This window comes from Grampus griseus (assembly GCF_964374135.1).
Source record: "Grampus griseus genome assembly, chromosome: 2".
Classification (NCBI taxonomy): domain Eukaryota; kingdom Metazoa; phylum Chordata; class Mammalia; order Artiodactyla; family Delphinidae; genus Grampus; species Grampus griseus.
Window position 1 is genome coordinate 75,847,116 of NC_139018.1, and position 21,945 is coordinate 75,869,060.

The 21,945-nt window shown below is 37.2% G+C and overlaps 1 protein-coding gene across 1 annotated transcript in view; it reads right to left on the bottom strand.

Moving 5' to 3' along the window:
- The window catches only part of RPGRIP1 (RPGR interacting protein 1), a gene marked incomplete at both ends in the record, with an annotated part of 93,519 nt that overhangs the window by 14,509 nt on the left and 57,065 nt on the right, over positions 1-21,945 (bottom strand). The window contains one exon of the mRNA XM_082649391.1: positions 10,309-10,406. Coding sequence (XP_082505517.1) covers positions 10,309-10,406 — 98 coding nt within the window. The remainder of the gene's footprint in view (positions 1-10,308; positions 10,407-21,945) is intronic.

The window sequence follows — 21,945 nt, forward strand, 5'->3', positions numbered from 1 at the left end:
CCATGCTCCACAAGAAGAGAAGTCACCGCAATGAGAAGCCCATGCACCGCAACGAAGAGTAGCCCCACTCGCTGCAACTAGAGAAACCCCGCATGCAGCAATGAAGACCCAACGCAGCCAAAAATAAATGAAAATAAATAAATAAATTTATTTTAAAAAATTACCTTAAATGTCAATGGATTAAAAGCTTCAATCAAAAGACACAGTGGCACACTGGATAAAAGAAAACAAGAGCCTACAATATGCTGCCTACAAGATACCCATTTTAGGGCAAAGGACACACATAGATTGAAAGTAAAGGGATGGAAAAAGATGTCTCATACAAATGGAAATAAAAATAAAGTGGGGTCGCAATACTCAGACAAAATAGACTTCAAAACAAAGGCCATAAAGAAAGATAAAGGACATTGTATAATGATAAAAGGATCAATACAAAAAGAGGACTTTACACTCATCAATATATATGCACATAATATAAGAGAAACCAAATACATAAAACAAATACTAAGAGACATGAAGGGAGAAATTGACAGGAATACAATAATAGTAGGAGACTTTAACACCCCACTCACATCAATGGACAGATCTTCTAGACAGAAAATCAATAAGGCACAGAAATTCTAAATAATACAATAGAATAAACTTAATTGATATTTTCAGGACATTACATACAAAAAACCCCAGAATATATTCTTTTTTTCTTTTTTAAATTATTTATTTTATTTATTTTGGGCTGTGTTGCTGCACGGAGGCTTTCTCCAGTTGCGGCAAGCGGGGGCTACTCTTCTCTACGGTGCGTGGGCTTCTCATTGCAGTGGCCTCTCTTCTTGTGGAGCACGGGCTCTAGGTGCATGGACTTCAGTAGTTGTGGCTCGCAGGCTCCAGAGCACAAGCTCAGTAGCTGTGGCACACAGGCTCAGTTGCTCCGTGGCATGTGGGATCTTCCCAGGCCAGGGCTCGAACCCGTGTCCCCTGCATTGGCAGGGAGATTCCTAACCACTGTGCCACCAGGGAAGCCCCAGAATACTCATTCTTTTCAAGTACACATGGAACATGCCCTAGGTTTGACCACATACTAGGGTACAAAAAAAGCCTCAATAAATCTGAGAGTTTAGAAATTATCTCAAGCATCTCTTCAGACCACGATGGCGTGAAACTAGAAATCAACCACAGAAAAAGAAATGAGAAAAAAATGATCACAGGGAGATTAAGCAACATAATACTAAAATAACCAATGGGTCAATGATGAAACCAAAGAGGAAATTAAAAAATACCTTGAGACAAATGACAATGAAAACACAACCATACAAAATTTATGGGATACAGCAAAAGCAGTTCTTAGAGGGAAGTTCATAGTGATACAGGCCTTCCTCAAAAAATAAGAAAAATCTCAAATAACCAACCTAACCTACCAGCTAAAAGAATTAGAAAAAAGAAGAACAAATAAAACCTAAAGTCAGCAGAAGAATGGAAGTAATAAAGATTGGAGAGGAAATAAATAAAACAGAGATTAAAAAACAGAAAAAAATCAATAAAACCAAGAGGTGGTTCTTTGAAAGGGTAAACAAGATTGACAAACCTCTGGCCAGGCTCATCAAGAAGAAAAGAGAGAGAACCCAAATAAACAAAATAAGAAATAAAAAAGGAGACGTAACAACTGATACTGCAGAAATACAAAAAATCATAAGGGAATACTATGAACAATTATATGCCAACAAATTTAACAACCTAGAAGAAATGGATAAGTTTTTAGAAATATACAGCCCACCAAAACTGAATCAAGAAGAAACAGATAATTTGAACAGACTGATCATTAGAAGTGAAATAGATTCTGTAATTTAAAAACTCCCTGCAAACAAAAGTCTAGGACCAGATGGGTTCACAGGCGAATTCTACCAAACATGCAAAGAAGAATTTATACTGATCCTTCTCAAACTCTTCCAAAAAATTGAAGAGGAGGGAAAGAATCCCAAAGACATTCTATGAAGCCACCATCACCCTGATACCAAAACTAGACAAAGACACCACCAAAAAAGAAAATAACAGGCCAATATCTTTGATAAATATAGATGCAAAAATTCTCAACAAAATATTAGCAAACCAAATCCAATAACTCATAAAAGATCATACACCATGACCAAGTGGGATTCATCCCAAGTTCACAAGGATGGTTCAACATACGCAAATCAATCAGTTTGACATACTACATTAAAAGAAGAAAAGAAAAAAACCAAATGATCAATAGATACAGAACAAGCATTTGACAAAATTCAACATTCATTCATGATAAAAACTCTTACCAAAGTGGGTATACAGGGAACATATCTCAACGTAATAAAAGCTATTTATGACAAACACACAGCCCATATAATACTCAATGGTGAAAAGCTGAAAGCCTTTCTACTAAAATATGGAAAAAGACAAGGATACCCACTCTCACCTCTTATATTCACCATAGTATTGGATGTCCTAGCTACAGCAATCAGACAAGAAAAAGAAATAAAACTTATCCAAATTGGAAGGAAAGAGGTAAAATTGTCATTATATGCAGATGACATAATACTATATATAGAAAACCCTAAACACTCCACACAAAAACTACTAGAACTGAAAAACAAATTCAGCAGGATAGCACGATACAAGATTAACATTTGGAAACCAGTTGCATTTCCTTACACTAACAATGAAATATCAGAAAGAGAATGTAAAAAAGCAATACCTTTTAAAATAGCACCTGCAAAAATAAAATACTTAGGAATAAACCTTACTGAGGAGGTGAAAGACTTATACACTGAGAACTATAAAACATTAATAAAGGAAATTGAAGATGATTCAAAGAAATGGAAAGATATCACATGCTTTTGGATTAAAATAATTAATATTGTTAAAATAGCCATACTATCCAAAGCAATCTACAGATTTAATGCATTCCCTATCAAATTACCCATGACATTTTTCACAGAGCTAGAATTATCCTAAAATTTATATGGAAACATAAAAGACTCAGGTTTGCCAAAGCAATCCTGAAGAAAAAGAACAAAGCAGAAGGCATAAACCTCCCAGACTTCAGACAATACTACAAAGCTACAGTAATCAAAACAGCATGGTACTGGCACAAAAACAGGCATATGGATCAGTGGAACAGAATAGAGAGCCCAGAAATAAACTCACACACCTACAGTCAATTAATCTTCAACAAAGGCAGCAAGAATATACAACAGGAAAAAGTCTCTTCAGCAAGTGGTGTTGGGAAAGTTGGATAGCTGCATGTAAATCAATGAAGTTAGAACACACCCTCTCGCCATGCACAAAAATAAACTCAAAATGGCTGAAAGAGTTAAAATAATACATGACATCATAAAACTCCTAGAAGAGATCATGGGCAAAACATTTCTGACATAAATCGTACCAATGTTTTCTTAGGTCAGTCTCCCAAGGAAATAGAAATAAAAACAAAAATAAACAAATGGGGCCTAATCAAACTTACAAGCCTGTGCCCAGCAAAAGAAACCATAAACAAAGCAAAAACACAATCTACAGAATGGGAGAAAATATCTGCAAACAATATGACCAACAAGGGCTTAATTTCCAAAATATACAAACAGCTCATACAACTCAACAACAACAACAACAAAAACAACCCAATCGAAAAATGGGCAGAAGACCTAAATAGACATTTCTCCAAAGAAGAAATACAAATGGCCAATAGGCACCTGAAAAGATGGTCAACACCTCTAATTATTAGAGAAATGCAAATCAAAATTACAATGAGATACTACCTCACACGGGTCAGAATGGCCATCATTAAAAAGTCTAAAAATAACAAATGCTGGAGAGGATGTGGAGAAAAGGGAACCCTTCTACACTGTTGGTGGGAATGTAAGTTCGAACAGCCACTATGGAAAACAGTATGGAGGTTCCTCAGAAAACTAAAAATAGAATTACCATATGATCCAACAGTCCTATTCCTGGGCATATATCCAGACAAAACTCTAATTCAAAAATATACATGCACCCTTATGTTCATAGCAGCACTATTCACAATAGCCAAGACATGGAAGCAACCTAAACGTCCATCAACAGATGAATGGATAAAGAAGATGTGGTACATATATACAATGGAATACTACTCAGTCATTAAAAAGAATGAAATAATGCCATTTGCAGCAACATAGATGCAGCTAGAGATTATCATACTAAGTGAAGTAAGTCAGAAAGAGAAAGACAAATACCATATGATATCATTTATATGTAGAATCTAAAATATGCCACAAATGAACCTATCTATGAAACAGAAACAGATTCACAGATATAGAGAACAGACTTGTGGTTGCCAAGGGGGAGAGGGTTGTGGGAGGCCTGGAGTGGGAGGTTGGGGTTAGCAGATGTAAGCTATTATATATAGAATGGATAAACAACAAAGTCCTACTGTATAGCACAGAGAACTATCTTCAGTATCCTATGATAAACCACAATGGAAAAGAATATAAAAAAAGAATGTATATATATGTATGTATAACTGAGTCACTGTGCTGTACAGCAGAAATTAACACAACACTGTAAATCAACTATACTTCAAGTAAAGAAAAAATTTTTTAAAGTTAAACTAGTGAATATACGAAAAAGGAAGAGACCCACAGACATAGAGAACAAACTAGTGGTTACCAGTGCAGAGAGGGAAGCAGGGAGGGGCAAGATAGGGGTAGGGGATAAAGAGGTGCAAACTACTACTAAAATAAATAAGCTACAAGGATATATTGTACAACCCAGGGAATACAGCTAATATTTTATAATAGCTATAAATGGAGTATACCTTTTAAAAATTGTGAATCGCTGCTGTACACCTGAAACTTACATAATATTGCACAACTATACCTCAATTTTTTAAAAAAGAAAAACTTTTTTCAAAAAGAAAAATGAATGTTTCAGAAGAATACAGACCAAAAATGTTTTGAAAAATGGGGGAAACTGGGTGAAGAGTATATGGTACCTCTCCGTACATTTTTTGCAACTGTTTACAAATCTGTAATTATTTCAAAATAAAAAGCTTTTTAAAAGAATAATATGTACAGTTCATATACAGTTTAATGTCATTTATTTAAAGCAAAAAAGACTAATACAGAACAATATGAATGTTAAAGTTTTTTTTATGATCTGAAAAGATGTACCTCAAAATTCAAAACAATGGTTTTTTTGGGGTGGTGGGGTGGGAGAGAGGCAGCAGGGATTATAGGTAATGGTCAATAGAGATTTAGCTCTATCTGTAATATTCTAGTTTGTAAAAGAAAAATGTATTCTTACCTTACTTGCAACTAATCCTGGGACAAATGATCAGAAATCCATATCAGGTTTACTCTGATAACAAAGGTGAATTAGGAGGATGAATAAAATTAAAATTTGAGCAAGGTACACATGGAGGCTTTATTCATTCCTATTAGATTGAACTATATGAAATTGAAAATAGTCCATCATTTTTCATCTATAAAAGTGATAATTTCATATGGCTTGTTATGGACTGAATATTTGTGTACCCCTCAAATTTTGTATGTTGAAACCCTAATCCCAATGTGATGGTATTTGGAGGTGGGGCCTTTGGGAGGTAATCAGGTCAGGAGGGTGGAGCCCTTGTGAATGGGATTAGTGCCCTTATAAGAGGCCAGAGAGCTGGCTTGCTCTCTTTCTGGCACATGAGGACACAATGAGAAATTGGCAGTCTGCAACCTAGAAGGAGGCCCTCACCAGAATCGGACCAAAAGAAGTAAATTTCTGTTGTTTATAAGCCACCCAGTCTGTGGTACTTCATTATAGAAGCCTGAATTGACTAAGATATGGTTCAATCTAATATTTTTCTTTGCTCCAGAATCCTTTACATGAGCTGGTTCCATTATATAATCTTATTGGGACTGAACAGCAAATATATATATATATATATATATATATATATACACACACACACACACATATTTATTTATTTATTTATTTATTCATTTATATTTATATATACACACATATATATAATTAGTAATATTAACCATACTAACAACTGAAATATATATTAACTCACTGCTAGCAGAGCCCCTAACAGCAGTTAGTTACTCAGCATTAGTGCCAGACAGACAGCTCCCTTTGGCTTATTCAGGTGTGCTAGATAATTTGGGGGTGGGGGGAGGGCAGATTTCCTAAAACTAATTAGCATACATAAGGGGTCAAGACATTTTCAACCCCTGAAATTAAGAGTATAAGAAAAAAGAATAAACTTTGAGGTCCTTGATATACACTACGGCTAAAAGACAGTAACCTGAGGCCACAGAGCAATGGAAATGATTGCTCCCTTCTCATTAGGAGCTGTTAAGAGGGGGGAGGGAAAAGTTATATGGTCCACTCAGAGTGGGAGATTGATTCCTGAGACCAGGAATGGAACTTCATCTGGAGGAAACCATATGGTTTGGGTTAAGATCATTTTCTGGGGATTCTTAGAAGATAAGTACACAAGGCCTTTAGGAACCTTGTGCTAATTAACAGAGCCTCCTGCGGAACAGTTCTATACATATCCCATCATACAGGAACTGTTCTAATTCTGGACTAAAAGACAGGGAGTTAAAGACTCAAATGTACTATGATTGTTTTGCTCTTTTAGCAGTACAAGAGAAAGACATTTCGTAAAGGTCTTCCTTAAGTCATACTGTTCAACCTATTCAATTGACCTGGCAGGTAGAAGGGAAATGACACCCCTCTGCCTCAATCCTCTCCCCTTAGGGCCTAGTCCTTCCTTGTAGGGGCCACTACCAGATCATAGAAGCTTGCATTTAAGAACTAGCGTATTTCATGGGCTTCCCTGGTGGCACAGTGGTTAAGAATCCATCTGCCAATGCAGGAGACAGGGGTTCAAGCCCTGGTCGGGAAGATCCCACATGCCGCGGAGCAACTAAGCCCGTGCTCCACAACTACTGAGCCTGTGCTCTAGAGCCCGCGAGCCACAACTACTGAGTCTGTGTGCCGCAACTACTGAAGCCCGAGCGCCCTGGAGCCCATGCTCCGCAACAAGAGAAGCCACCACAATGAGAAGCCCGCGCACCACAACGAAGGGTAGCCCCCACTCGCCACTAGAGAAAGCCTGTGCACAGCAACGAAGACCCAACGCAGCCAAAAATAAATTAAAAAAAAAAAAGAACTAGCGTATTTCAGAGAAGACAGACTGCTGCCACCATCAACATCATCATCACTATAATCTGGTGCTTAATTTGTCTCAAGTCCTGTATTAAACCTTTATCACACATTACCTTATTTAAATCTTGCCACATGGCTATAAGGTGGCCATACTTAATATTACCACTTTACAAACCCATTGTTCACAGCACCACTATTTACAATAGCCAAGACATGGAAGCGACCTAAATGTCCATCGACAGATGAATAGATAAAGATGTGGTATATATGCACAATGGAGTATTAGCCATAAAAAGAATGAAATAATGCCATTTGCAGCAATATGGATGAATCTAGAGATTATCATACTAAGTGAGATCAGACATACAAATATCATATGGTATCATATATATGGAATTTAAAATATGATACAAATGAGCTTATTTACAAAACAGAAATAGACTCACAGACATAGAAAACAAACCTAGGGTTACCAAAGGGGAAAGGGGGGGAGGGATAAATTAAGGAGTATGGGATTAGCAGATACAAACTACTATATATAAAATAGATAAACAATAAGGACCTACTGCATAGCACAGGGAACGATATTCAATACCTTGTAATAACCTCTAATAGAAAAGAACCTGAAAAAGAATATATATAACTGAATCACTTTGCTGTACACCTGAAGCACTGTAAATAAACTATACTTCAAGAAAAAAAAATATCACCACTTCACAGATGAGGAAACAGAGTCTAATAGAGGTTCAATAACTTCCCCAAAGCAGCATAGATATTAATAGCAGAGACTGGATCTAAACCACTTCTGTCTAAAACACATTTCCATGCTCCTAAACACTACACTCTCTTGCCTCCTCCTTTACCCTGGCTGACTCCAGGCACAAAAGGGACAGAGCTCACGTACTGCCTCTGGACCTTCAACTCCTTCCATCTTTCGTGCCCAGCTATTTTTTTTTTTTTTTTTTTTTTGTGGTATGTGGGCCTCTCACTGTTGTGGCCTCTCCCGTTGCGGAGCGCAGGCTCCGGACACGCAGGCTCTGCGGCCATGGCTCACGGGCCCAGCCGCTCCGCGGCATGTGGGATCTTCCCAGACCGGGGCACGAACCCGTGTCCCCTCCATCGGCAGGCGAACTCTCAACCACTGCGCCACCAGGGAAGCCCGTGCCCAGCTATTTTGAAATACAAAAAGGATTGAGTATGAGGCAGAAAAGACAGGACTGGGCCCAAGGACAGCCTATACACCTCCTTGTTTTGCACTTAATGAGACCATGACACATGGAGAAATGGCATCTAAAACAGAAACTTTGTAGCATCTGAACAAGAAACACTGACCATGAAAACCATGGCGCATGCCCAATAAAAATGCAGATTGCCAATGACCCTGTATGACCTTCCCGTGTGGTTGACTAGTAAGGGAAAATTTAAGGGAAAACAGTTCTTAGAGCACATGTACAGTGGCTCCAGGAGACAAAGGCGTAAGACTGGGAGCTGATGCAACCTGGTGCAATCTAGGCCACACCTCAACCGTCCTCTCAATGAATATTCCACCCCTAATCAAAAAGACCCCGCCCATTCAAAGGGCTAAGAAAATAAGATAAAAAGGGGATCAAAAAACCTTGTGGTATGCTCCGCACTTGTGAGGATGCCTGCACTCTTCTTTGAGTGTGTAACGTTCACTTCAGCCTCAATAAACTGCTTTTTTTTAAAAAAAAAAATTTTATTTATTTATTTTGGCCGTGGCACACAGCTTGCGCCATCTTAGTTCCCTGACCAGAGATTGAATCCGGCCACGGCAGTGAAAGCGCCAAGTCCTACCACCGGACTGCCAGGAAATTCCCCTGCTTCTTTGTTCTCTTTGCTCCTCAGCCTGCGTGTTTTTTTCTCCTTTGTATTCTGTGTTCCTTGCCCAAATTCTTTTGGACAAGTTGAACAAGAGTCTGGACTTTTGATAAAGCTTTTCTGCTATCAAGTATATGTGTGTCTGTGTTGTAAGTTTAATTTGATAACAACACTAATTTTTACTAAGTGGGATCAGTTTTCATATTTAGTTTATCCAGCAACATTTTTAGGTACACAAAAGTTTTCTAACAGAAGATCTTATTTAAGAGCCTTTAATTTAGGGTAATATTTTTAACGTCATCTGTCTGACTTGTAGTTCCAAAATTTGCTGACCAGCTGACTGCTTTTTGGGTTGATCTGAGATGTGCACGGTTTAGAAACCTTAACTCAAGTTCCAGTTCTTTCAGTAACTACTGCTACAATGCTGGACATATCACTTGGTTTTCTTCACCTTTATGATCTCTAAGGTGTTACTGTCTAGTTCTAATTCTATGGCTCTGATCTGTCTTACAAACATTTCTCAAGATATTAATTACAAAATGTCTAAAAAAGATATAACAGATAAAAGTTCAGAAAATAAACCCTATGCTTTTCTTTACTGTTTCTAATTAAGCTCATAATCCTCAGTTAGATTTTAATCTTTCATTCAGCCACTCATTCAACAAATATTTATTGAGTGCCTACAAATGTACCAGGGAGCATTCTAGCAGCTTGAAAGTGATCGTTTTCTACCTCATTTAAAACCCCACAGTATTCCAATACAATGACTGTGAAAATATCTGTGGATATTTATTCATAGATTTGTGTGTGTGTGTGTGTGTGTGTGTGTGTGTATCCTCATTTAGTTCCAAAACAGATCTGAGGTCGAAATGTTTAATAAATAATTGTAATTAAAGGTTGAGTAAAAACCTTCAGAAACTGAATGATCTCTTTGAGCCCTCCCACAGAATCCTTCCAGCCTCCACCTCCCAAAGTAAACCTGCTCTCTTTAGGTAGATCTAAAGAAAGGGGCATCACTTAGGCTGGGGTGAATCACCATATACAATGAAGGAGGCAGGCAAGGGATCCAAATGGGAGAGAGAAGAGTTGAAGTCAGTCCTTATTTATACCAAATCAAGAAAATGATCCTTTCATCTGCCTGTAGTGACTTCCATTCACTTGCAACACAAATCTAAATAACTTGAATTTCCTATCTGGTTCATTAAATAAAACTGGATTTGAACGTCACACACATGGCCATTAAGCACACTGTCATTACTTAGAATTTTGGCTGACGCACAATGATTACCCCAGTATACTTACTGCCTTAGGACATTTCTGAGATACAGGTGTTACTATCTCATCACTATCTGTAGTTTGTGCTTCACTGGCTTCAGAAGCTTGTTCACAGGATTCTTTATCTGCCAGAGAAGAGACTAGAGTTACAGAACTGTTTTGGAGTACCCTGTCTAGCCCAGAAAAGACCCAGTACCTACATCTTCAATCTTCTGTTTAGTTACTAGTTCTGAGTACCTAGATTTTGGCTGTAATCACTAGAAACAAACCTTCTTTTTTAAAGTTTCACTTATTCAGAAGCTTGCCAAACACACAGGGTTCACTTCTTTAAAAAGAAAGGGAAGGAAAGAAGGTAGGGAGGTAGAAAGAAAGTTTTGTCCTTTTAGGGGATGGAGAAAATTACCAAGCCAAGGAAAAACAGTGCAATCAGGGTGTAGCAAACTGTATTTTACAAAGACAGCGTCAAACAATATCTCTCATCCCACATGCTCTCTTTTGTACAATGTGATCTTGATACTCCTAATACTTTTTTTTTTTTTTTTGCAGTACGCAGGCCTCTCACTGTTGTGGCCTCTCCCGTTGCGGAGCACAGGCTCCGGACGCGCAGGCCCAGCGGCCATGGCCCACGGGCCCAGCCGCTCCGAGGCATGTAGGATCCTCCCGGACCAGGGCATGAACCCGTGTCCCCTACATCGGCAGGCGGACTCTCAACCACTGCACCACCAGGGAAGCCCCCTAATACTTTTTTTAAGATAGGTATTTTTATGTTTATATATATATTTATTTTTAGATTTTTATTTTATATTATAGTTGATTTACAATGTTGTGTTAGTTTCAGGTGCACAGCAAAGTGATTTATGTATACATATACATAAAAAGGATCTTTTTCAGATCCTTTTCCCATATAGGTTATTATAGAGTATTGAGTAGAGTTCCCTGTGCTCTACAGTAGGTCTTTATTGATTACCTATTTTATATGTAGTAGTGTGTATATGTTAATCCCAAACTCCTAATTTATCCACCCTGCACCTTTCCCCTTTGGTAACCATAAATTTGTTTTCTAAGTCTGTGAGTTTGTTTCTGTTTTGTAAGTTCATTTGTATACTTTTTTAGTATATCGCTTATATAAGAGATATAATATGATATTTGTCTTTGTCTGCCTTACTTCACTTAGTATGATAATCTCTAGGTCCACCCATGTTGTTGCAAATGGCATTATTTCATCCTTTTTTATGGCTGAGTGATATTCCATTGTATACATATACCACTACTGAGCCCGTGTGCCACAACTCCTGAAGCCTGCGTGCCTAGAGCCTGTGCTCCACAGCAAGAGAAGCCACCACAATAAGAAGCCCACGCACTGCAACAAAGAGTAGCCCCCCTGCTTACCACAACTAGAGAAAGCCCGTGTGCAGCAATGAAGACTCAACACAGCCAAAAATAAATTAATTAATTAATTTTTTAAAAAAGAAAGAAAATACATCTAAATATGAAACAATTTTCACAGAAAACCAACAGGAAACTGCCAGAAGATCTCTTATACAACTAAAGCTTCAAGAAAGATCTCCATGTAACCAGGTAGGATAGGGGGGAAAAAAAAAGAAAGGCGTCAGGATGGGACTGGTGCCCCTGGGAGTGATCTGTGATGGAGGGAATGTCCACACGGGCTGGCCCTGGCCCTGGGGAGGCTTCTTGCCTGCTGAGAGGTCTACTGGGACAGACAGAGGGCTGGAGGGGCTTAGACTCTGTTTGCAAGGACTGTGCTTATGCTGGCTTGCTAGCAATCAGGGTGGAGAAAGACCAGGGCTGATGGCTGCTGCCTTATCACACTTCCCTGACCAAATCGTGTGCTGGGAGGGCTGCTAGTACATGCAGCAGCTGGGTGCTGAATCTCAGATGGATGGACCCTGGGAAAGGACTTGGTCTAGCTGTGCGGAGACAGCCCAGAGGGCCTTGGGTGTGGTCCAGGCAGAACCTTGGAGGTGATTATCAGCACACTGATGGGGCGGGGTCTGGCCATAGTGGACTTTGTTGGCATGCACACTGGGTGGTGCCACAGAAACGAATGTCTCAGGTGGAGAGCCCCTGGGGAGGAGTAGGCAGCAGTTGTTTCTTGGCAGTAGTGCTCCAGCTTCATTCACCCCACACAGAAGCTTAGAGCCGGCTCTGGGGCAGATAGGCCCTGGGAGAGGCCTGCTACAGAGGCAGTCCAGGTTGCAGGTGGCAGCACAACCACCTTGATTCCTGCAGCCACAGTGCCTTGGCCCCCAGCACCAGCCCACTCCACACCATAGCCTAGCACTAAGTCTGGTACAAATGCAACAGAGAAAGGGTTGTGACCTTGGGTTGATTCTGGTCAGAATCATGGATGCCTGCACCAGTGGGACATAGGTTTGCTGTGACCGCATGGGCTTTACATGCTTCGGTGGTCACCTCCTTTGGGGCAGGGCACACACTCAAGGGCAACGGACCTTATCGAATACGACCCTCAAGGCTTCTACTCCAACAACTGAGGAGTGGACCCTACCCCTGACAGGGCTGTTACAGCCATAGAAAAAAGAGGATGCCCCACCCCAAATCCAGGGGAGGCTCTGGACACCACAACACAAATCCCACCCCCTATTAAAAGGATAACGGCCAACACACTCTGAGGAAAGGTGTGGCTAGCATCCATGCAAAAACCAGTCCTCACAACAAAAATACTGGACTCACACAGTCTACACACAGATGCTCCCACATAAAAGTACCCCTTCAAGACCACAGTAGATAACTGTTTCTCCTAAATTCATAGAAACAGAGAAAGTTAGGTAAAATGAAAAAGAAGAGGAACTACTCCCAATTAAAAGAACAAGAAAAATCCCATGAAAGAACAAATAATGAAACAGACCTCACCAGTCTACTAGACCCTGAGTTCAAAAAGGAGGTAATAATCATGCTAAAGGAATTAGGAAAGATTATTAATAGAAATGCAGATCACTGTAACAAGGAACTAGAAACTATGAAGAGGAACCAATCAAAATAAGACAACTCAATTGCCAACATAAAAAACAATATAAAAGCAATGAATAGCAGACTAAATAATGCAGAAGAAGGAATAAGTGATCTAGAAGATAGAATAATGGGAATCATCCAATCAGAACAGCAGATAGAAAGACAAATAAAAACCAAATGAAAGCAACATATGAGATATATGGGATTATTCAAAGCATACCAAACTACACATAATAGGGGTTCCAGAGGAGAAGAGAGAGAGAAGGGGATCAAAAATGTATTTGAAGAAATTCTGGCTGAAAACTTCCCAAACCTAAAGAAGGAAACAGATATCCAGGTACGGGAAGCACAGAGGTTCCCAAACAAGATGAACCCAAACAGATCCAGACCAAGACATACTATAATTAAAATGGCAAAAATTAAAAATAAAGAGAGGATTCTAAAGCCAGCAAGAGAAAAACAAAGAGTCAGTTACAAGGGAACCCCCATTAAGGATATCAGCTGATTTCTCTGCAGAAACTGTGGGCCAGAAGGAAGTGGTATGATATATTCATAATTCTGAAAGGCAAAAACTTGCAACTTAGATACTCTACCCTGCAAGATTATCATTTAGAACAGAAGGAGGAAGAAAGAATTTCTCAGACAAGAAAAAACTAAAGAATACAGCAATACTAGACCTACCCTAAAGAAATATTTAAGGGTCTTCTCTAAATAGAAAAGAAGAAAGAATCTATAGGAAAGGGAAAATCACAATAGAAAAGGCAAATATATAAAAGGATTGAAGATCACTTAAATAAGCCAGTACATAGACTAAAAACAATCAAAAAATTTTTGTAAAAGTGATTGTAACTCTAAATAACAGCAAAAGGATAAACATGAAGATGTAAAATAGGGCATCAGAATCACAAAATGTGGGAGAGGGGAGTATAAAAATGTAGATCTTTCAGAATGTATTTGGACTTCTTTGACTATCAGTTTAAAACAAATAGATGTAGTTATGGGTCAACATACTAGAAAACCAGGGTGACCACAAACCTAAAACATACAATAGATTCACACAAAAATAAAAAGAAAAGAACTCAAGCATAATACAAAAGAAAACCATCAAACTACAAAATAAAAAACAAAAATAAGAAGAAATAAATAAAGAACTGCAAAATCCACTGGAAAGCAAGGTTTTAAATAGCAATAAATACATATCTATCAGTAATTACTATAAATATCAATGGACTACATGCTCCAACATACAGTGGCAGACTGGATAAGAAAAACAAGAACCTACAATATGCTGTCTACAAGAGATTTACTTCAGGGTGAAACACACATAGGCTGAAATTGAGCAGATGATAAAAGGTATTTCATGCAAATAAAAATAACAAGACAGGGGTTAGCAATACTTACTTCAGACAAGAGACTTTGAAACAAGGTCCATAAAGAAAAACATAGAGGGACATTATAATAATAATAAAGGGATAAATACAAGAAGAGGATATGACACTCATTATCATATATGCACCCGATATAGGAGCATCTAAATATATAAAACAGATACTAACAGAGATAAACGAAGAAATGAGTACAATAATAGTAGGAGAGTTAACACCTCACTGACATCAACGGACAGACCATCCAGACAGAAAATCAAGAAAGCAACAGAAGTTCTACACGACACAACAGACCAGTTGATTTAACTGATATCTACAGGACACTACATCTAAAAGAAAAAAACCCAGAATACATATTCTATTCAAGTGTGCATTAAACATTCTCTAGGATAGACCACATACTAGGTCACAAAACAAGCCTCAACAAATTTAAGAAGGTAGAAATTATTTCAAGCATCTTTTCTGACCACAAGGGTATGAAACTAGAAATCAACCACAGAAAGAAAAACAGGAAAAGAGTAAATACATGGAGACTAAACAACATGCTACTAAAAAACCAGTGGGTCAACAATGAAATCAAAGAGGAAAACAGAAAACATCAAGACTATGAAAACACAACCTTACAAAATCTACAGGAGGCAGTAAAAACAGTTCTAAAAGGGAAGTTTATAGTGATACAGACCTTCCTCAAGGACAAGAAACATTTCAAATAAACAACCTAACCTACCACCTAAAAGAATTAGAATAAAAAGAAAAAACAAAAGCCAAAGTCAGTAGAGGGAAGGAAATAATAAAGATCAGAGAGAAAACAAGTAAAATAGAAATTTAAAAACCAATAGAAAAACATCAGTAAAACCAAGAACTGTTTTTTTTAAAGATAGATAAAATCAAGAAACCTCTAGCCAGCCTCACCAAGAAGAAAAAGGAGAGGACCCAAATAAACAAAATGAGAAATGAATAAGGAGAAATAACAACTGATACTGCAGAAATACAAAAAATCATAAGAGACGACTATGAACAGTTATATGCCAACAAACTGGACACCTAGAAGAAAAGGACAAGTTTCTAGAAACATACAGCCTGACAAAACTGAGTCAAGAACAAACAGATAACTTGAACAGACTGAACAGTAGAAGTGAAATAGAATCTGTAATAATAATTTTTAAAACTCCCTGCAAACGAAAGTCCAGGACTGGATGGCGTCACTGGGGAATTCTACCAAACATAAAAAGAACTTACACCTATCCTTCTTAAACTATCCAAATAATTGAAGAGGAGGGAACACTCCCAACTTCTTTCTAAGAAGTCACCATCATCCTGATGCCAAAACCAGACAAAGATGCTACAAAAAAGGAAAATTACAGGCCAATATCTTTGATGAATATAGATGCAAAAATCAACAAAATACTAGCAAACAGAATCCAACAACACATTAAAAGGATCATACATCATGATCAAGTTGGATTCATCCTAGGGCCACAAGGACGGGTAAAATACACAAATCAACCAATGTGATACACCACATTAACAAAAATAAAGACAAAAACCACATGATTATCTCGATAGGTGAAGAAAAAGCATTTGATAAAATTCAATATTCATTCATGGTAAAAACTCTCATCAAAGTGGATATGGAGGGACCATATCTCAACATAATAAAAGCCATTTATGACAAACCCATAGCCAACATAATATTCAACAGTGAAAAGCTGAAAGCCTTCCTGCTAAGTTCAGGAACAAGACAGGGATGCCCACTCTCACCACTTCTATTCAACATAGTAATAGAAGTCCTAGCCACAGCAATTAGACAAGAAAAAGAAATAAAAGGTATCCAATTTAGAAGGGACGAGTTAAAACTGTCACTATTTGCAGATGACATAATACTCTATACAGAGAACCCTAAGGTCTCCACACAAAAACTATTAGAGCTAATAAATGAATTCAGCAAGGTAGCAGGATATAAGATTAATATACAGAAATCTGTAGCATTTCTTTACACTAACAATGAGATATCAGAAAGAGAAAGTAAAAAAAAAAATCCTGTTTAAAATCATGTTAAAAAAATAAAATACCTAGGAATAAACTTAACCAAGGAGGTTAAATATCTATATGCTGAAAACTATAAAACACTAGTAAAGGATACTGAAGATGATTCAAGAAATGGAAAGATATTCCACGATCTTGGATTGGAAGAATTAATATTGTTGAAATGGCCATACTACCCAAAGCAATCTACAGATTTAATGTAATCCTTACCAATATACCCATGACATTTTTGACAGAACTAGAACAAATAATCCTAAAATTTATATAAAACCTCAAAATACTGAGAATTGCCAAAGCAATCCTCTGGAAAAAGAACAAAGCTGGAGGCAGAACCCTTCCACACTTCAGACAATACTACAAAACTACAGTAATCAAAACAGTGTGGTACTGGCACAGAAACAGACATATAGACCAATGGAACATAATAGAGAGCTCAAAAATAAACCCACACAACTACAGTCAATTAATCTATGACAAAGGAGGCAAGAATATACAATGGAGAAAAGACAGTCTCTTCAACAAGTGGTGTTGGGAAAGCTGGACAGCTACACATATATCAATGAAATTAGAACACTCCCTCATATCATACACAAAAATAAACTCAAAATGGTTTAAAGACCTACATTTAAGACATGACACTATAAAACTCCTAGAAGAGAACTTAGGTAAAACATCCTCTGACATAAATCAAAGCAATACTTTTTTTAGATCAGTCTCCCAAGGCAAAAGAAATATAAGCAAAAAGATACAAATGAGATCTAATCAAACTTAAAAGATTTTGCATAGCAAAGGAAACAATCAGCAAAATGAAAAGACAACCTACTGAATGGGAGAAAATATTTACAAAATGATGTGATGGATAAGGAATTAATATCCAAAATACAGAAACAGCTCATAGAATTCAATATCAAAAAACCAAACAACACAATCAAAAAATGGGCAGAAGGGACTTCCCTGGTGGTCCAGTGGGTGAGACTCTGTGCTCCCAATGCAAGCGGAACCCAGTCAATCCCTGGTTCCCCGACCAGGGTTAGACCGGGTTTGATCCCTGGTCAGTGAACTAGATCCCGCATGTATGCCTCAACTAAGAGTCTGCATGCCACACTAAGAAGTCCGCATGCCACAACTAGAGATCCTGCGTGCCGCAACTAAGACCCAGCGCAGCCAAAATAAATAAATAAACTTTTTTTTTTAATGGGCAAAAGACCTAAGTAGACATTTCTCCAAAGAAGACATACAGATGGCCAACAGGCACATGAAAAGATGCTCAACATCACTAATTATTAGAGAAATGCAAATCAAAACCACACTGAGGTATCACCTCACAGTGGTCAGAATGGCTATCATTAAAAATTCTACTAATAATAAATGCTGGAGAGGGTGTGGTGAAAGTGGAACCCTCCTACACTATTAGTGGGAATGTAAATTGGTAAAACCACTGTGGAGAACAGTATGAAGTTCCTTAAGAAACTAAAAATAGAGCTACTATATGATGCAGCAATCTCACTCCTGGGCATATATCCTGAAAAGATGTAAACTCTAATTTTAAAAGACATGCACCCCAATGTTCATAGCAGCACTATTTCCAATAGCCAAGACATGGAAACAACCCAAGTACCCGTCAACTGATGAATGGATAAAGAAAATGTGTCATTTATACACACACACAATGGAATATTGCTCAGCCACAGAAAGAAATGAAATATTGCCATTTGCAGCAACATGGATGGACCTAGAGAATATCATATTAAGTGAAATAAGTCTGACAGAGAAAGACAAATAATATATGATATCACTTATATGTGGAATCTAAAAAATAATACAAGTGAATCTATATACAAAAGAGAAACAACTCACAGACATAGAAAACAAAGTTAAGTTTACCAAAGATAAAAGGCAATAGGGGAGGGAAATTAGGAGTATGGGATTAACAGATACAAACTATATACTATACATCAAATAGATAAGCAACAAGGATTTACTATATAGCACAGGGAACTATATACAATATCTTGTAATAACCTGTAACAGAAAATAATCTGAAAAAGTATATATGTAAGTGACTCACTTTGCTATACACCTGAAACTAACACAGTATTGTAAACCAACTATACTTCAATTTTAAAAAACATGAGATATCACCTCACGCCTGTCAGAAGGGTTATCATCAAAAAGAACACAAATCATAAATGTTGGCGAGGATGTGGAGAAATGGGAACCCTCGCACATTGTCAGTGGGAATGTAAACTGGTGCAGCCAATGTGGAAAACAGTATGGAGGTTTCTTAAAAGACTAAAAATAGGACTACCATATGACTCAACTATTCCACTCCTGCATATATATCCAAAAAAAACCCACCATAAAACACTAATTCTAAAGATACACGCACCCCAATATTCATAGCAGCATTATTTACAACTGCCAAGATATGGAAGAAAGTGTCCATCAACAGATGAATGGATAAAGAAGATATATATACAATGGAATATGACTCAGCCATAAAAAAGAATGAAATTTTGCCATTTGTAACAACATGGGTGGACTTGGAGGGTATTATGCTAAGTTAAATAAGTTAGAAAAAGACATACTATATGATATCACATATGTGGAATCTAAAAAATAAAACAAACTAGTGAATATAACAGAAAAGAAACAGACTTGCAGATATATAGAACAAGCTAGTGGTTACCAGTTGGGAGTGGAAAGTGGGGAGGGGCAAGGTAGAGGTAGAGAATTCAGAGGTACCAACTACTATGTATAAAATAAATAAGCTACAAGAATATATTTTACATCACAGGGAACACAGTCATATTTTATAATAACTAAATTGAGTATAACCTTTTACTATTGTGAGTCACTATGTTGTAAACCTATAAAAATTGCCCCGATCTGGACACTCAAATTAAAGATAGATGGATCTGATGTTCAAATTCAGAATCTGCCGAAACAAAACGAAGAAAGCAACCCACAACTGACTATTGAGAGTGACAGTTGAGGTCCCAGAAAAAACAGACCTCTTTTTCATGACTTCATTTTTTGAATGAAGATATGAATTATATATATATCACTTTAAATATTGCCTCTGTCCCCTTTTTTGTCTTCTCCTACATTTTATTGAATATAGGACCACCTCATTTTATCCTTTATATCTCTTTTCTCTTTTCTGTAGGGTCATTCATTCTACAAAAAAGTAATAGGTCTTCAAGGTTTTGGTGAACTTCATATGAGCTCTCTCAGTGATGTTAGTTACTGGGTCAGATGTTAGCCTTGGTTGTGCTTCTGTCTTACATAAAACATGTACATGTACAAGTCACTTAACCTTGTTATGGATGGAATGTCTGTATCTTAAGTATTTGAAAAGAATTAAAGGTAAAAGCTTTCATTAAAAAAAGAAAAAAACAACCAGAAATTCATTCTCTCACAGGTCTGGAAGCTAGGCATCCACAATCAAATCCGTGCTCACTCCAAAGGCTCCAGAAGACAATCTGTCTTTTTTCTTTTTCCTTGTCTTTTCCAGCTTCTGGGAGCTTCAGGCATTCCTCGGCTTGTGGCCACATCACTCCAATCTCTGACTATATGGTCATGTTGCTTCCTCCTCATCTGCCTGTGTCTCTAATAAGAACACTTTCATTGGATTTAGAGTCTACTCAGATAATCCAAGATAATCGCATCTCAAGATCTTTAATTACACCTGCAAAGGCTTTTTTCAAATAAGTAACATTTACAGGTTCTTAGGTTTAGGATGTGAACATATCTTTTTGGAGGTCACCAATGAAACCATTAGATTATTTATTTAAATTATGAATATATTTTAAACCCACAAGCTAATATTTTTGCTTTACACAGTCATTTAAAATTAACCTATATTCTTTGCTTTTCATTCCTAGTTGCATCTTTGTCTTTCCTTCTGGGATAATTTTCCTTCAGCCTAAAGAAAAAACTGTAAGTTTTCTTTAAAATGTAGCTTTGGAGCAAACTCTCCATTTTGATTTGTCTTTAAATGTCTATTGTGTTTTAATTCTGAAGGATCTTTTTGTTGTGTAGAGAATTCTTGATTGGTACTTAGTTATTTTCTTTTAGCACACTGAAATTATCTTGCCACTGGTTTCTGACTACCGTTGTCACTCTTGGTATGTCATTGTCCATCTTACTGATGCACCCATGACTGTCTTTCTTTTAAATGGATACTTTTGGTATTTTCACTTTGATTTTATTTTCTGCAATTTTACTCTGATATATCTAGATTTTGATTCATTTTTACTTATCTTGCTTGAGTTTCATTTCATTGAATATTAGTACCTTTTATTTAGTTCTGGAAAACTCTAAGTCATTATCACTTTCAATATTGCCTGAGTCCCCCTTCTTTATCTTCTACTAGATTTAATTAAGTGTAGCTTAGACCGCCTCATTTGCTCTCTTTTCTCCTCTTTAGCATTTTCCATCTTGCCATCTCTCTGTGCTTTATTCTGGATATTTTCCATTTTTCTCATTTTAGTTGTGTCTAATCTGCTTTTAACCCATCTATTTCCCTCATAAATTTCTGTATTTAGCAGTTCTATCATTTCTATTGATTCATTTTCAAGTTTGCAATGTATTTTGCAAACATTTTGTAATTGATTCAGGCAAAAAAAATCCACACATAAACATAAATGGATGCCAAAATTATTAGGTGAAATCTGAGGAAGAATAAGATATTTATATGGACTCAAAATATTTTCTCATAGATTACTTAACAACTACAAAGGGAAAAATGATAACTTTTTGATAGAAAATGTGGCAGATGCTTTCTTAGCCAAGTGATCAAAGTTAACATCACCAATAATGGCACAAACTGACATCACGTACCTCCTAATGTGAAAAAGGATACAGTATCACTTCTGTGGTATTCCTGTAAAAAATTCATAACCTGAATCTAACAACAAACAAACATCAAACAAATCCAAACTGAGGCACTCTCTACAGAACAGCTCATCTATACTCTTCAAAAATGTCAATATCATGAAAAACAAAGAAAAGATAAGGGACTGTTCCAGATTAAAGGAAACTAAGGGGACATGACTGAATGCAATGTATGATCCCAGATTAGATAAAGGGGGTGAGGCAAGCCTGCTATAATGAACATTACTGAGACAATTGACAAAATCTGAAAAATGGACTGGACATTGGGTAATAACCTATCCATGTTACGTTTGCAAACTTGATAGTTGTACTGTCGTTATATAATATCGTTTTCCTAACTGAA